This window comes from Venturia canescens, chromosome 4 (genome assembly GCF_019457755.1).
Source record: "Venturia canescens isolate UGA chromosome 4, ASM1945775v1, whole genome shotgun sequence".
Classification (NCBI taxonomy): domain Eukaryota; kingdom Metazoa; phylum Arthropoda; class Insecta; order Hymenoptera; family Ichneumonidae; genus Venturia; species Venturia canescens.
This window is the reverse complement of record NC_057424.1, coordinates 3852654-3871187: the sequence shown is the minus strand read 5'-3', so window position 1 is coordinate 3871187 and position 18534 is coordinate 3852654. Positions and strand designations below refer to the sequence as shown.

General features: G+C 36.9%; 1 protein-coding gene across 3 annotated transcripts; it reads right to left on the bottom strand.

The window, feature by feature from the left end:
- Positions 1–9712: 9712 nt before the first annotated feature.
- On the bottom strand, positions 9713–17276 carry LOC122409712 (uncharacterized). Of its 3 annotated transcripts, none has more exons than XM_043417462.1 (2): positions 16816–17276; positions 9713–12115 (listed from the first exon to the last, which is right to left on the bottom strand). In XM_043417462.1, exons 1-2 carry the CDS (start codon positions 16836–16838, stop codon positions 10150–10152), a joined length of 1989 nt encoding a protein of 662 aa, XP_043273397.1. In that variant the 5' UTR covers positions 16839–17276; the 3' UTR covers positions 9713–10149. The 3 variants fall into 3 exon arrangements, with proteins under 3 accessions (XP_043273397.1, XP_043273398.1, XP_043273399.1); XM_043417463.1 differs by lacking the exon at positions 16816–17276 and adding an exon at positions 15533–15799; XM_043417464.1 differs by lacking the exon at positions 16816–17276 and adding an exon at positions 12277–12487.
- Between the last annotated feature and the right edge of the window lie 1258 nt (positions 17277–18534).

Below are 18534 nucleotides of genomic sequence, written 5' to 3'. Positions count from 1 at the left end.
GTAAGTCGTCCAAGCCGCGGGCAGGTATATGAATGAGATAACGATTATATACCTGCCGGTCGATCGCTGCGCGGTGACAACATTTCGACACGTGCCTCACGTTTTCTTGCAAAATGTCTGACTTTTTTTTTATCAAATAAATACTATTTGATTGATTAGGCCGACGGGATCATCGAGGAGAGTTTATGTCGTGTCGTAATAAAATAACATTCGTCTTGAAAAAACACGCGGTCCTCACATTTTTTTTGGATAATTGGTATACCTATATGTAAGGCTGCGATAACATGCCGCAGAGGCGTGCATGGTTTCACGGGAACCGGTGGCCTTGATCGGGCAATTTTGTTTTCATTTTTCACACGGCCGTTTTCACTGATGAAAAGCAACCGTACGCGTGACAAATGCGATAAGAATAATGACCTGCGAGCTCAAGATCCGGAAAACTCGTTAAAGAGTCGTTGCTGTAGCGGTAGTTTTCGAATTGCAATTGCGCGCAACAATACTCTTTATCGATTCTCTGACGACTGTCAAATTTTGACAATCGCAACCTGGAGCTTTTTACGTTTTTATGAGCTTCCCTAATTGACAAACCTTATGCTTCCAAGTGTCGGCAAAATTCGCGATCGATCTCATGTAGAAAAAAAAACAAAATAAATTGACAAAAACAGTTTTATTCCATCGATCGAATCATCTTTTCAAACTCCAATGGAGAGAAACGCCATTTTAGTACATTCGACTACGGATCAGCGAAATCATGGAGCCAGGAATTATGCAACGAAACATTTTTACAACGAGGCCTTGCGTTTGTCCTTAAAGTTTATATATACCAATGGACGGTTCCGGAAAATTGGTCTACTTTTCGATCCTATGAGGATTGAAAATCGTTGGAATCTCGAACATTTTTAGAAACTGGATCGTCGAGAGTTATAACAAAGTCACACGAACATGGAATGTAGGAGACCTGTAGTATAGTTTTATGGCAAAAAATTCGGAAAAGTCACAAATTTTTGACCGCAAGATTCATTTGTTTTTATGAAATATTCAAACGACAAAAGTCGTCTTTCTTAGTCACGATATTTCAATTTCTTTTACAATTTTTTCAAATTTTATTCATGAAGTTGTTGGATCGCTGGAATAACTTTAAGTGGTATTGTGCTCCTGTGGAAATAAACCATTTTCCCCATTTGAATTTCTAATTCGTTCGGTAGAAATTAGTATTCCGAATTACCAATAAATTTTTGACCTTGAGTTGATATAGTGATTTTTAGTGCTGCACGTAACTTATATAATAAGATGGAAACATTTTCAATTCATTCAATTGTTCCTCTGTCAGAATAGAATTAGGAAGATGAAACGACATCGATTTTTTAAATATTAAAAAATGTCTTTTCAATTTTTTTTACAATTTCTTCAAATTATTGGGGTGTTTGGAAAGTTGTCAAAATTGGTTAGTTTCTCGTAGATTCACTGTTCAAGATTACGCGGTGATATTTTTTGTACGCAAAAACGAATACTTATACTGAATATAGATTGGCAAAATGTGGACTCTAGTTACCATATGTAGTTTAGCAGCAAATTAATTATTAAATATCGACTTTTCTCTGACACTTATCAATCCATCATACGAGAGTTATACACACATGAAAAATTATTGAATTTTTTCATTAGTTATATCCAAAATTTCGCAAAAAAAATCGATCGTTGTATTTCGTGGATATTCACGAATACATGCATATCTTAGTTTTTGAACCTTACCGTTGAAAGCCGGCTGAAATATTAAAAAATATCTGACAAGAAATCACTCAGATTACATGACAAATGGATTGGTAACGTTTGACAATGCTGCATTCAATATATATGTTCATATGTGACGTCAGTTCGACTTTTTGGTCATATTTTTAGTTCGTTTGTTTTGCCACGTTTTTTTTTTGTCAGTTTTTACAAAACAACCATTTTTATCACGATAGTATAAAAAATGAATTCTTCCAAAACGTTTTTCTTATGATAAAATTGTATAAAAATGTTGGTTCTTTGCCGATTATATTTCTAAAATAATAAAATTATTATTTTAAAGTAAGTTTCGTCTTTTGAAATTTTCGAAAAATATAGATGGTGCAAAGATCACGTGGCCAACATCCATCTACCTTAACGCAAGTCCTATTTTTTTCAATCCTCATTAATTTAACACGATCGAAAGTCAATAACGAAAATAAGAGTGAATAACAAATAAGCGGGAATTCCCATGAATGCAAATAACGGTAAATAAATCAATGGCAGGGATAAATAACGAGTTGAAACACATATTCGCCTGCTACACTCGGTGAGGTGCAGTACGCGCGGTATTACAAGATCGACGTTTTAGATGTACGACCGATAAGTTTATCACGGGTTGAACAGTCGAAAGACAGTGAATATTCCACTATCTTTGCAATCGTCGGACGATTATTTTCGATCGTAGAGGAAAAGAGAGAAGAGAGTGACAAATGGCATCGCTCGAGTGATGGCGTGAGCACGCTTTGTCATCTTTTCGTCTACCGAGATCATCCACTAGTTTTTTCATACTCTTTTACAAGCTAATATTTCGCCCTGATTCGATATAATTCGTGCTATTAAAAGCTAGACGAAATTAATCGCATTACAATATAAAATTTAATTAATATATATATTTTTTATTACTTTATCGATTGAGTGTCTTAGTGTCTTAATAAATTAATATACGAGGAAGATTACGAAGATTTTTCAGAGTTATCAGTCGCTTTTTTATAAGTCATGATCGATTCGAGGTGATACGAGGTTTCATGAGGTTGTAGAAACTTAGTTTCGTCTTGGATTAAGGTCGTTGGACTTATCTGAAAAATTCATTTCCAATAAAATTCAAATTGCTCGCACCGACGCGTATAATCGCAATATCACTAAAGTCGAGCGAATTCAATCTGCTCCGAGAAGCTTGATCGTTGGCACATAAAGTTGTGTACAAATTGTGCAACGACTGATTCCAGGTGACAAGAGCAAGGGTGTGTTGAAAGCCTATTGAATTTACGGACAAATAGCTGTATAGTTCTCCCTCATGGCTCATTTCCGTCATGAGTCTATCGCCCCAGGGTCGGACATGTGGCTTAAAAATAAGATAACGAATGTCCCCACGTGACAGTGGATCCTGCTGAGAAGCGTGTTTGTCTAACGTTCCGAATGTCACGTTTCTCGCGATTATTTGTCGTATATTTTCATACGCGAATAGCGAATAATGAGAAAACTGCTCACGTTCATGCTTAATCGTCATTAGGAGGAACAAAATGTCAGTAAACGTCAAAGGAGAACGCATATCCGCAGTCAGTGACGACGTTGGCTTATGACATGAGGTTTTGTCATATTTTTCAGCTATTCACCCAGCATGCGTACTGTTCGGTGTTATATGACCAAAAACTCGTAGAAAAAACAATCAGCGGAATTCTTTGCCAAGAATCTCATCGTTGAAACACGTGCCAAACGGGTGATAAGAAAAAAATCCGTCTTTTATTGCTATTTGTATCGGAGCTTAGATTAAGCACCTGCATGCGCAAAGAAAAGAGTTGGAATAGTGCTCCAGTCACGCGCATGATTAGTATTACGTCAGTGATAATTAAATTAGAGATATACAACTAAATACGCTATAGCGATCTCGACGAGACGCTTTCATCTGTCAACGAGACGCTCGAAAACTCAAACGTGTGCGAGAATCAACCTCTGTTATTGATCTCTCCACCTGCGATGGATTCTTGGTTTACAAATTTAAAAAAAACATATTTCTATATTACCGCGTGAATGAGTATCGAAGTTAAAACTTGATACTATCCTAATATCCTAACATCTTGAATACTATCCTCTAATAAGTTTATCTAATCTCAGCGATAAGCCGACGAAGGATCCGATATACGGACATATAGTTTGTAATTTTTCATACTAACGTAACGCTACTCAAATATATACGCGATTTTAAAAAAAGCGAATGTATATTCAGAATGCCGTTTTTAGCTAACATTTCGTTGGATATTATGAGAAAACAAACTCGCTTTTCTATACGTTCGAACATGCGCACGAGCCTCTTGATTGTGTGTAATTCTAGTCTTCGAACGTCCGCTGAATGTTTGCCAAGGAAATAACAAAAATACGTTATTCCGACTTAACGTTTCATCAGTTTTTAGTATTTTCGAGCTTATTCCGTCGTACTCCTTTCTATTGATTCTCTTGCAGGTTACGGAGTAGAATTCACGTTGCTTGACGTATCATCGAAGCATAGATGCAACACCATTTCAAGTAATGTTTGGAAGAAATGCACGTTTTCACGAAGAGCCTTCAATAAAAGAATTGAATTGAAAAGAATTAATTACATTATTTAATGAAAAAACGCGACGGAAAACGTGAACATGCGGAATGCGTGACAGAATGGAAAACTTTCAAAGAGAAAATCAGAAGACATGCAATTCAAAGAAAAAACAAACTCCACTATATAAAACAGGAGACATAGTTGCAATTAAAAGAACTCAATAGAGTCCTGGAATCAAGAGACGCGGTAGCGGCTCGACGCCAAGTATTAAAAGGAAAATCAGCAGCGCGTAAAGAAAAAGCCAGCGCGAGCCCTGCCGCACTCTTATATACGCGAATATGCCGATTTTTGACGTCACAGAGTTTTCAAACGGCGCTTGCGGACAAACCATATTATTAAAAAAACTAAAAATTGGTGAGAATTTTTTTTCGATTTTTCCCTATCCATTGGTCTTTGTTGGAAGTAAATCCATTCAGCCATTCCCGAGATATGTCTCTTTAAAGAATTGAGACCGAACGCTTTACGATAAATTTCATTTCTTAGAGACAGAGAGGCGTAAGTTGAGCATGTTTACGTTCGGACTTACGGCCTTTGCAGGCCTGGTATACATTTCTCGGCTCTCCTGTCACACAGTACGCTGAACGCGGCTACCCCCTCTCTTGCGCGTCGCCGAGCGAGAGAGACAGAGAATGTGCGGACAGCGGGGGCAATACCAGCTCCTGGCTTACGCATAACTCGTATTATTATATAATATATATTTTATTTATTAATAAATAATAAAATATATTATAATAAATATTTTATTATAATTAATGTATAATGCAATATATATATTATATTATACAATATATAATATAATAATAATATAATAAAATGAAAAAATATAATAATAAAAATAAAATTAAATAATAAATAATAAAAATAAAAAAATATAAAATCCTGGTCGACGCTGGATTTTTCGAGTATGTCTAGGTCGACGACCCTATAGTATTTTATGTCCGGATATATTCCTCCATGGCTTTCGTCGTCTAGGTATGTTTTTTCATGGTTTTCGAGGTCTGGGTCGACGGCTCCTTAGTTTTCGATGTCCAGGTATGTTTCTCCATGGTTTTCGTGGTCTCGGATAATTCCTCCATGGATTTCGATGTCTAGGTATATTCCTCCATGGTTTCTGATGTGAGAGTGTATTTCTCCATAGTTTTTAATGTCCAAGTGTATTTCTCTATTATTCTTGATGTCTAGGTATATTCCTCCATGGCTTTCGCGTTCGAGGTCGACGGCTCCACAGTTTTCGATATCCAGGTATGTTTCTCCATGGTTTTCGTGGTCTAAGTATGTTTCTTCATGGTTTTCGCGGTTGAGGTCGACGGCTCCACAGTTTTCGATGTCTAAGGTATGTTTCTCCATGGTTTTCGTGGTCTAGGATAATTTCTCCATGGGTTTCGATGTCTAGGTATATTCCTCCATGGTTTCTGATGTCCAGGTGTACTTCTCCATAGTTTCGGATATCCAGGTATATTTCTCCATAGTTTTTAACGCCTAGGTATATTCCTCCATGGTTTTGAATGTCCACGTGAATTTCTCCATATTTCTTGATATCTAGATATATTCCTCCATGGTTTTCGTGGACTAGGCATGTTTCTCCATGGTTTTTGCGGTCGAGGGCGACGGCTCCACAGTTTTCGATGTCCGAGTATGTTTCTCCATAGTTTTCGTGGTCTAGGATAATTCCTCCATGGGTTTTGCTGTCTAGGCATATTCCTCCATGGTTTTCAATGTCTAGTCATGTTTCTTCATGGTTTTCGTGGTCCAGGTATATTCCTCCGTGGTTTTCGATGTATGGATATGTTTTTCCATGGTTTTCGTGGTCTAAGTAGATTCCTTCATGGTTTTCGCAGTCGAGGTCGACGGCTCTGCAGTTTTCGATGTCCAGGTAGTTTCTCTCGGGTTTTCGTGGTCTAAGATAATTCCTCCATGGGTTTCGATGTCCAGGTATGTTCCTCCAGGGTTTTCAATGTCTAGACATGTTCCTTCATGGTTTTCGATGTATGGATATGTTTCTCCATGGTTTTCGTGGTCTAGATAGATTCCTCCAAGGTTTTCGTGGTCTAGGTATGTTTCTTCATGGTTTTCGCTATCGAGGTCGACGACTCCCCAGTTTTTGAGGTCCAGGTATGTTTCTCTCGGGTTTTCGTGGTCTAGGATAATTCCTCCATAGGTTTCGATGTCTAGGTATATTCCTCCATGGTTTTCAATGTCTAGACATGTTTCTTCATGGTTTTCGTGGTCCAGGTATAGTCCTCCGTGGTTTTCGATGTATGGATATGTTTCTCCATGGTTTTCGTGGTCTAGGTGGATTCCTCCATGGTTTTCGTGGTCTAGGTAGATTCCTCTATGGTTTCGTGGTCTAGGTATGTTTCTTCATGGTTTTCGCAGTTGAGGTCGACGGCTCTACAGTTTTCCATGTCCAGGTATGTTTCTCTCGGGTTTTCGTGGTCTAAGATAATTCCTCCATGGGTTTCGATGTCAGGTATGTTCCTCTATGGTTTTCGTGGTCCAGGTATATTCCTCCATGGTTTTCGTGATCTAGGTAGATTCCTTCATGGTTTTCGTGGTCTAGGTATGTTTCTTCATGGTTTTCGCAGTCGAGGACGACGACTCCACAGTTTTTGATGTCCAGGTATGTTTCTCTCGGGTTTTCGTGGTCTAGGATAATTCCTCTATAGGTTTCGATGTCTAGGTATATTCCTCCATGGTTTTCAATATCTAGGCATGTTCCATCATGGTTTCCGTGGTTCAGGTATATTTCTCCATGGTTTTCGATGTTTGGATATGTTTCTCTATGGTTTTCGTGGTCTAGGTAGATTCCTCCATGGTTTTCGATGTCTACGTGGACAGCTCCATACTGTTCGTTTGCGGGGTATGCTTCTCCTTGGCTTTCGTCGGCTAAGTATGTTTCTACATAGTTTTCGATGTCCAGGTGTATTATTCCATCATTTTTTTTATGTCTAGGTATGTCCCTCCATGGTTTTCGTTTTTTTTTTCATGGTTTTAGTTCGCGAGGTCGCCGGCTTCATAGTTATCGATGTCTAGGTATGTTTCTCGATATTTTTCGTGGTCTAGGTTGACGGCTCAACAGTTTTCGATGGCTAGGTCTGTATTTACATAGTTTTCGTTCTCTAGGTATATTGTTCCATCATTTCCGTAATCTAGGTCGATGGCTCTATAACTTTCGATGTCTAGGTATGTGTTTACATAGTTTTCAATGTCTAGGTATATTCCTCCATGGTTTCGGATGTCCAGTTGTATTTCTCCATAGTTTTCAATGTCTAGGTATGTTCCTTCATGATTTTCGTGGTCCAGGTATATTCCGCCATGGTTTTTGATGCTAAGTCAACAATTCCATACTTTTTGATGTCTGGATATGTTTCTCCATGGTTTTCATGGTCTAGGTCGTCGGCTCCATTGTTTTCGATGGCTACGTCGACAGCTTTATGGTTTTCGATGGATAGGTATATTTTTTCATGGCTTTCGCCGTCTCAATGTCCAGGTATGTTTTCCCATTGTTTTCGTGGACTAGATCGACGACTTCATAGTTTTCACTATCCCGGTCGATAACTTTATAGTTTCCGATGTTGAGGTGAATTTGTCTATGGTTTCCGGTATGAAGGTCAACGGCTCCATAGTTTCCGATGGTGCAGTCAGTTTTTCTAAGGATGACTACGTTGACGACCGCATGGTTTGCGATGTCTAGATTGACGACTGCATGGTTTTCGATATCTTGGTCGATGGCTCTATTGTTTTCGATGTCTAGGTTGGCGACTATAGGGTTTTCGACGTTTAGGTGGATGCCTTCATATTTTTCAATACATATTCGACAATTTTATATTTTCCGATATTTAGGTAGACGGTGCAATGGTTTGCAATATATTTCCTCATAGTTATCGATATATAGATTGGCGATTTAACAGTCTGCATTGAGAAAGCATGTTCTGACGTTATAGAAGACCATGAAAAAATATCACTGGACACAAATAACTATAAAGCTGTCGTCTTAGATATTAAATAGCATGGAAACGTTTCTTTGGACATTGCAAACCATTGACAGTATCCATGTCAACATGGAATCCATTGAAAGAGAAGAAGAAGAAGAAGATAGTTTCATAAATCAATTTTCCAAATAAACAAATGGAGCTTTCCAAAAAAAGGAATAGAAAATGAAAATATCATCCCATTGCATAGGAATTTCCCAATCTTTCATTAGAAAATTTGATATGCTGAATGGATAATCAAAATCGTCACCATTATTGCTTGTAAAAGGTTTCAACTCACATGAACATAACCGCACAGTTTTCGTCCATCTACATAGAAAAATTGGCTGTGTCGATTGCTTTTGCCACATAGAGAAAAGTACTCAACTTGAAACAAGACGTTTTAAAAATTTTCGTCGATGACGAGGAATGTATTTTTTTTCTTAAGTAAATATTGTCACGCCTCTAAAAAATAAGTGAAATCAGAAAAAAAAAATAATTCACAAAGTAAAAAAGAACGCCGATTATTAAAAGGTCGCGACCGTAGTTTCCAATAATTTTCTATATTTGCATTATCAATAAAAGACTTCAAAATATAAAAAAAAAATGAGATCGTTTTCTGAAGTTGACAAATACAGTGAATGAAATACGATTCCTATATAGTTGTCACGCTTCGCAAAAAGAAGTGAAATCAGTAAATATTAAAACTTCAAAAAGTAAAAAAGGCACGCCAAGTATTAAAAGGTCGTGACCGTTGTTTTAAATGATTTTCGTCTATATTCGCATTTTCCATAAATAAATTTAAAAAAATGTTTAACTGTGAAAAAATATGAGATCTATTGTAACATATACAGTGTATGAATTACGTTTCCTGTAGGAATTTTGAATTTTGGAAATAAAAAAAAATGAGATCATTTTCTAACGTAGCCAAGTACAGTGAATGAATTAAGGTTCTTGTGGAATTCATTCGTGTACACTTTTAGCCCTAATCCCTCACTTATTCAGAAAAATTTTCCAGCAAACGTCACAGAGCAACAAAGGTTTCTCGAATGATTCTGCAATTATTAAGAGATTATCATCTGTTTTTATGCTAGCTCGGGTTATAAACTTAAAACAGTTTACGCGTACAAGTGCATGCATTGTATCTATAGGATGTACTGCACAAATTCATTTTCAACATTACACACAAGCTTGGCGTGCATGGTTTTCAATCGGAAGCTCGGCGAAGGAATGCCTCATCCATCCATATATTTGAAGAAACCTTGATGATCCTCTCATGTAATTGTTTTTCAATTTGCCATCCCTTTTCCATCCAACTATTTTATTGAGTAGTTCGACGTGAGATCCCGCGTTGTGTACTGTTATGCCACGGGTTTATCTTCGGAATAAAAATTCACTCGATTGTTTTTTTTTTTATTAAAACTTAAATTTATTACTGTTCTTCACTGATTCATAAAACATTCACAAGTTTTTCGTTCTGAACTTCGGCTATTGTCGGTTACGTCTCTCGAGATCGTACCAAGTCGAAGGAGTGTTTTAAAACTGAACTTCGCACGCTTAAAAAAATCTACCTTCGTGCTATTATGTATACTTCGCGCGGGTAACGTGCGTTGATCGAGCGTAGTACGGTCGGCCTCTCACGGTCACTTTTGCTGAGACAGCTACAAAACCGTGTGAACGCTTCCTAAGCTAATTCTTATCAAATAAAACGGATGTTAGTGAAATCCAAATACCTCCGGCATAACACCTCCACCCATAGATGAGAAATCCCACTTACAATTTTATAATAAGGGATTTCTCTTTTAATTTCTAGTTGTCTTAATTATGATCGCAAAATTCTGAAATGCGCAAATTGGAATGTCTTAAATTTCCCCTTGTTGTTTGAGAAGAATGTTTAATTTTGACAGGTCTATTTGGCAACGTTTCTAGACTTGATACTGAGTTGACTTCTGGTATTGATTCCATAAAAATGTCATTTCGAAAAGCATTACGTTCAGTCTGTTGATCCAAGAAGTAATTTGACAATGAAGTACACAGATTGGATACCTTGTTTAATAGACATTTCAAGATTTTTACGATTCTTAACTTAAAAGTTAGATAAATTATTAGTACCGTAGCCACCCCATATAAGATGTACCAAAACCATGTTATTAAATTTTCTTGAAAAGATTTAGTTCTTTGATGACTTCCAATTTCGTCTATTTCTTTGCTAAGGTCACTCAATTTAGTTCCGTATTTGGTGAGGTCACCTGTTTTCACATCTGGTGTTTCAATTGTATGAATTCTAACAAGACTAAGGTTAAAAAATGATTTCTCTAATACTTGGAAGTGATCGCTAAAATTATAAGTGATGAGGGGAGTAAATGCCTTATTTTGCTCGTATTCCTTTTCGATGTGTGAATTTAGTATAGCATCATTGGTTACTGCACTGCATCCTGGTTCTATCCAAAGAATTTTAGTGCCGTTTATCATTTTTTCTTCTACGTTCTCTTTACACATTATGCGAATGGATTCCGGTTTTGGTGCAGTGTATAGCCATTTATTATTACTCTTAAATTGAACCCACATCGTGTGAGTTACGTGGACTATTTTAATAGTACAGTCGTTTTTGTTCAACTTTAGAGGTTCGTTTACTATTTTACTCAGACAAGTGTCGTGTGCTTTCATATAATATTTCGGGTTTATCCTTTTGCAAAAATATCGAAATTGGTGCACCTTACAGGTGTCTAAAAAACGTTCGTCGCTCGGGGTGTACAATAATTTTTCATCATTAGTAATAATATAATCGTGTGGATTCGAGATGTATGCAATTAAGTTGTTTCCAATCAATTTCGGAGCTGGAATCACTCTGAATGCTTTGTAATTTTCGACTTCAAGAATTGGTATTTTTGTAACATACACAAAACGGTATCCTATGACACTAATAGCCACATCACTGACTTCCAAATATTCGAAATAGTTGCCATCATGAACGGGGATGGGCATCTGATCGCTTCCCTTTTCCTCTTTTATTAATTTAATAGCACTCATTAATAATTCCGGCGATAATAGTTGAGGGTTTGTCTGACCAGTTTTTGCAAACATGATTGATTCTATTAAAATCCTCACATTTCTATCTAGTCCTATCAATGCTAATTCAATTTCCAAACACATTTCTGTTAACAAAGAATCCTTTGCTAATACCTCGTCTCTTTTTATCAATTCATTTAATTCATTACCAAGATTCTGGAAATTTAGATTGATTTTATTGAATGTATCATTGTATTTACGAAAAAGCCCTTCACTTTTTTGAAGAAAGAGTTGAATTATGTGAGTCTGATTTCTGAATAATTCCCCAATTCGTTTGTTATCATTATGGACTGCATCTATTTCTTTGTTATAATACTCCGCGTCATCTGCACTCATAGTTCCGAATAAAATTTTGCTTATTTTTCCCACAAAGTCAAACAAACCACGTTTATTTCGATAAAGGGTTGGTACGCCGATGGTTGAAAACAGTGTGTACTTATCGTTACGGATGATGTTTAATTGTTCACGTAGTCGTTGAATCAATCTCTTTTCTGTGCAATTTTGAGAACACAGATTTTCCACGAAATTCAATCCTTTAGTGATTTCGCTCTCCTCCCAAGTGAGTTCGTCCAAATTATAGTATGAAATCACGTTGTAGGTCTCATGAAAGAATCTTGTATTTCCCAAATATTCCATGTGCAAATTCGGTAACGTCAAAAATTCTGTTTCCTCATAATTTCTGGCATCGGTCCTCAATATTTCAATCAGTATGGTTCTGAAACAAATTCACATTAGCATATTTCATTCTATTTGCATGAACAATTACTTCTTCTCTGTTTTTACGGATTTTGTAATTAACATCTGAAACTTTTTCAACTATTTCGTAGGGTCCCTCGAATGGAACATTCAACGCATTCGTCTTGTCGTTTGCCGTACTTTCTTTTCTCAACCAGATTAAATCTCCAGGATGAAAATCCTGTGGATTGATCATTCGATCGTATCGTTCTTTTGTTCGTCTTTTACTATCGGTGATTATTCGTTTGCTCTCTTCCAGCGTTGTAGAGATTTTCGTTTGTAGGTTCTCCAAATATTCAGGATACGTTGTGTTAACTCTCATGAGTGACGAGATATTCCGTGGATCAATACCGAAAGATAACCTATACGGCGTGAAACCCGTTCTCTCGTGTTTTGATGTGTTATAATACAAATTCGCCAAATGAATTCGTTCGTCCCAATCATCAGCGTTTTTGTTTGTAAAATGGCGAAGATAATCTTTCAATACTTGATGACTTCTCTCCAAGCTACCATTGCTTTCTGGATGAAAGCTGGTCGTCGTGATGTGCTTAATCCCTAACATTTTTGTAAAATTCTTCATTAAGTCGCTGGTAAAATTCGTTCCTCTGTCTGTCAGGATTGTTCGTGGTGGTCCAAAGTATCTGACATATCCTTTCAGGAATGCTTCAATAACCGAATGAGCTGTAATATCTTTCAATGCAAGTGCAACGAAATATTTTGTCAAATAATCTTGTATAGTCAAAACATATTTATTCCGACGAGCGGTTAATGGTAAGGGTCCGCAGATATCCATAGCGATCTTGTCGTTGAACTTTTGCGGTGTATCCGTGATTACCATAGGCATTTTAGTCGGATGTCGATTGGCTTTATTTCTCTGACAAATCACACAATTTTTCACAAATTTTTCTACATCTCTTCTCAAAGTTTTCCAAAAGAAATTTTGTGATATCCGATAATATGTTTTCTTGACTCCGCCATGGCCTCCTATTGGACTGTTATGGTTTTCTTTGAGTATTTTCTGGATATCCTCTACTCGAGGGATCATTCGTTCTTTGTCGTGAAGATACACGACACATTCTCCAGGATTGAAGATTTCTCGCCATTGCTTTTCAATTTCTTTTCTCGAAAGACTCGTCAACCGGATACAACTCTCATGATCAACATGAATTTCTTCCCATTCTTCGGCAACTGCAACGTAGCACAATTCTCTGATCTGCCTCAACAGTTCATCGCTTGTCATTCTTCGATTTATACCAATTACCACATGAAATTCTCGGTCGCCCTCCTCGGAGTAGACTTCAAAATTCTGTGCATCCTCGTCCTCATCGTCTTTCCTGATAAACGAAACATCTATACTACCCTCGGGTATTGGAGAGTTCGTCAAGAATATTTTCTTCCCTAGTTTTATCATTGGCTGTTCGATTTCTTCCAATTCCTCGAATGGGTGTTCTTCGTGTAGATCATCTTGGTGCGCGGCATTTTCGTAACGATGATCTTCCGTCGGTGTTTCTTCTACTTGCTGTTCTGATTCCTCTTCGTTTTCGTTGGGGTAACACATCCTTTTCCGACACGATTCTGGCTCGTTCCTTCGTTTTCTTTTTCTAGTCTCTTCTTCTGGTACTGGCTCTTCGTGATCTTCTTCTTCTATTAAATCATCTGCGTTCAAGCGACGATAGACTAGAACGGGATTTCTGGATAATGCATCAGCATTTGTATTTAGTGAGCCTTTCTTGTAATCGATCCTGTATTCGTAATCCTGTAAAGCGATTCGCCATCTTGCAAGTCGTGAATGAGGATCTTTATGATTCATTAACCAAGTTAATGAGCGATGGTCGGTGATAATATTAAATTTTCGGCCGTAAAGATATGGTCGAAAATGTTTGACACACCACACGATTGCTAGGAGTTCCTTTTCTGTCGTTGAATAATTTCGTTCCGCTCTATTCAGAACACGACTGGTATAAGCAATAGGATGTTCCTTACCATTCTTTTCCTGAGACAAAATTCCTCCCAAAGCAATATCCGAAGCATCTGTAGTTAACGTAAAATTCCGCGAAAAGTCAGGATATGCCAAAATCGGTTCTTCACATAATTCCCTTTTTAAAGTGACAAAAGATTTTTCCTGTTCCATACCCCATTGAAATTTGACATCTTTCTGCAGTAGTTGCGTTAATGGTTTCGTTTTTTTGCTGTAATCTTTAATAAACTTTCGGTAGTAACCTGTAAGTCCTAGGAATTGACGGACATTCTTAACGTTCTTTGGCTGTGGGAATTCTAAAACGCTCTTGCATTTTTCAGGGTTTGGCTTTACTCCTTCTTCGGTAATGATATGGCCTAAATATTGCAATTCAGGCTGCAAATACTCGCACTTGTCGGGTTGAAGTTTTAAATTCGTTTCTCGCATTCTTTCAAAAAATATGCGCAATTTTTTATTGTGTTCTTCCAAAGTTTTTCCGTAGATAACGATATCATCCAAGTAGACGAAGCAAATTCTACCAATCAATCCTCTCAGGGCGTTGTCAATCATTCTCTGAAACGTTGCAGGAGCATTTGTCAACCCGAAAGGCATTCTCAAATATTCAAAATGACCATGAGGTGTGCTAAATGCAGTCTTTTTCCTATCTTGTTCTTTCATTGGAATTTGATGGAACCCGTTAGCCAAATCGAATGCTGAAAAATATCGGGCGTTACCCAACTGATCCAGTATTTCTTCGATATTTGGTAACGGATAAGCATCCTGTAAAGTTTTTTCGTTGACTCTTCTAAAGTCTACAACTACTCTCCATTTTTGCTTTCCGGACGCGTCTATTTTTTTTGGAACTACCCATAATGGTGAGTTGTATGGTGAATTCGATTCTTGAATAATTCCCTTTTCTTTCATTTCTTCTACTTGTCTCAAGATTTCTTCATGTTGAGCCGGCGGATGCCGATATTGTTTAACATTCACCGGAATGTTATCGCTAGTTTCTATTGCATGTTCAGCTAAATTTGTGCACGGTAGCGGGTCACCCGGTAAGTAAAAGACGTCTTGAAATGCGTCAATGATCTCCCAAATATTATCGCGATCTTTTTCATTCAAAATGTGTTGGATTCGAGTATTTTCTCTTAATAATTGGCTTCGAGACGGAGAATAATTATTTGGAGATGAGTTGTTCAGTTTAAAAAGCTTCGATTCCGAGCACATTCTATTGAAAATTATTGTACGTTCTTTCATACAGATAATTGCATCTTCTTGTGTTAAAACAGGTTGACCAGCGATTCCATCTTATTCAAGGGGGAAATCGTTCGGGACTACTAAGAATATGTGATCAACATTGCCGATCGAAATTTTGCATTCTTGATTACAAATTACGGGAGTGTTATTTATTCCTGTAATTGAAGCAAGAGTTTTCCTTACCGGTAGTCCGGATGTGCTTTCCTTTTTTATTACGTTCACTGCTGCTCCTGTGTCTGCCAGGAAGGAGTGTTCTCGGGTTCCATAGGCGCTGTGTATTCCGAGGACGAAGGCTGCTCCAGGATTCTCCCGTTTTCTTGACATTTGGTGAATGTGATGCGATTCGATGGGACGCTCGGTGCTTGACGCGAGGGAAAATTTTGCGTTGACACGTTGTTTCTCCTGGGACAGTCCTTAATAAAATGACCGATATTGCCACATCCATGGCACGGAAATCTTCGAGTCGGTTCTGATGGAGCGTTTTGATTTTTTTTTTCAAAATTTTGAGGATTGTTAAATTTCTTTGAATTTCCTGAATTATCATTGCCAGTTTTTTTAAACAATATCCTGGACATTTCTTCTTCCTTTTCGGTCTCCAGAGCAAGATTTTGTGCCTCTTTTATCGTTGCTGGTTTCCCTGCTTTGACAAACAATTTAATGTTCGGCCGAAGTCCTCGAATAAATTGTACCAGCCCTTGTTTTTCTTCATTTTGGAGTATAACATGTCGATGGTTCGGATCCAAGCTTTGATCATTCGTCACTGCCCGTTTCACATTTAAATGATGTTCTGTGAATTTTTTACTGTACGAGTTCACATTGTCGTTGTTCTGTTGACACTGACTTCTTTCCAGCAGAGTTATCTCGTATGACTTGCTCTCCCCAAAATTAGTACGAAGTACTTGAAATAAATCTTCCGCCGTTCGAATATCGTGACCGTCGATTGCTTTTCGTGCACCTTTAATAATTTTTTTTGAAATTACCAACCGGACAAACATTTTTTTTTGAATTTCTGGAGTTTCTTCCAGAAGTGACTTCACTTCGAAAATAAATGTTTCCACTGAGATATTGTTTCCTTCGAATTCTGTTATAAATTCTAAACTTTCTTTGAGTTGTTTGACAGTCGACACTGACCGATTTATTTCTGGTGCCTGGCCCTCATTAGGCTCTCCATTTTGATTCTGCTCCGCTACTGCCGCTTAATTCTTCTATTTTTATGTTTAAATTTTCGATTTCATTCCTCATTGCCGTTAAGGCAGCATTAAATTCGGCTATTTCTTCGGCCATTTTTATCCCTTTTATTATTATTATTATTATTATTATTATTATTATTATTATTATTATTATTATTATTATTATTATTATTATTATTATTATTATTATTATTATTATTTTCGTGTGACGTTTGTTGTGTGATCACGAGAGAAAAATATAAAAAATTTAAAAAACACAAAAAGGTTTCCACTTACAATAGCATTGCTATTCCCTTCATTTTTCTCAAGTCGGTGTCTTCGAACACTGGTTTGAATAATCCTTTTAAGCTGCCACCAATTTTATGTTATGCCACGGGTTTATCTTCGGAATAAAAATTCACTCGATTGTTTTTTTTTTATTAAAACTTAAATTTATTACTGTTCTTCACTGATTCATAAAACATTCACAAGTTTTTCGTTCTGAACTTCGGCTATTGTCGGTTACGTCTCTCGAGATCGTACCAAGTCGAAGGAGTGTTTTAAAACTGAACTTCGCACGCTTAAAAAAATCTACCTTCGTGCTATTATGTATACTTCGCGCGGGTAACGTGCGTTGATCGAGCGTAGTACGGTCGGCCTCTCACGGTCACTTTTGCTGAGACAGCTACAAAACCGTGTGAACGCTTCCTAAGCTAATTCTTATCAAATAAAACGGATGTTAGTGAAATCCAAATACCTCCGGCATAACAGTACACAAAGAAAAATATCCATTCTTGACTAGTTTGACTGATAAATTCATTACTCCAAATGTTTCGTATTCAACGCGTTTTCTTTTCTCAAATCAATGTTTACACAACTTACTTCTTTGTTCATCCATTTCAGTACTTGTGTAATTCATCCAATCATCTGCCCATTTGGTAAAAAAATGAGTTTACGGACAAACGAGTGAAAGTGACGCGTGGATAAATTAGAATGCGTATGGGCATGAAAGAATGGCCGTATGTATCCGTACAAGATAAAGGCATATAAAGGGATTGATTGATTTCATTTCTTTATCCGTTCGTTTAATTGTTAAATTTTATCCACAAATTTCACCCATCTGTATTGTTTACCAAATCATTATATAACAGGGCCTCTCATATTTTATTGGGGGATCGGTTTTTTTCACAATCGTTCATACAATACTAATTAATTATTGTTTTCATAGTAAATTTGAACAATTGTCTCTTCCCGAGCTTCCGATTGAAAACCATGCACGCCAAGCTTGTGTGTAATGTTGAAAATGAATTTGTGCAGTACATCGTATAGATACAATGCATGCACTTGTACGCGTAAACTGTTTTAAGTTTATAACCCGAGCTAGCATAAAAACAGATGATAATCTCTTAATAATTGCAGAATCATTCGAGAAACCTTTGTTGCTCTGTGACGTTTGCTGGAAAATTTTTCTGAATAAGTGAGGGATTAGGGCTAAAAGTGTACACGAATGAATTCCACAAGAACCTTAATTCATTCACTGTACTTGGCTACGTTAGAAAATGATCTCATTTTTTTTTATTTCCAAAATTCAAAATTCCTACAGGAAACGTAATTCATACACTGTATATGTTACAATAGATCTCATATTTTTTCACAGTTAAACATTTTTTTAAATTTATTTATGGAAAATGCGAATATAGACGAAAATCATTTAAAACAACGGTCACGACCTTTTAATACTTGGCGTGCCTTTTTTACTTTTTAAAATTCGCGACGAAATTCTTGGGACCATATGAAACCAGTAAAGTATTAATCAACAGCAAGTGATCATACGAAACTATGGGCAAGATACAACAATTCAGATAATAAAGATTCCGAATTAGAAGAAAATACGGAAAATACTCAAAACTAACGAAATTCGAGGTCGAATTTTTAGCAGCAGGACGGCCGAGTAATATTAATAATAAGCTAATATTAAAAGAAATACGAAGAAGAGAAGAATCAACAGTCATGATC

Coding starts and splice junctions, on each gene's coding strand:
- LOC122409712 (XM_043417462.1), bottom strand. CDS start 16,838: ATGAAGGGAATAGCAATGCTATT. Junction 12,116..16,815: donor AAGGGAATAGCAATGCTATT/GTAAGTGGAAAC, acceptor AATTTGTTTCAG/AACCATACTGATTGAAATAT.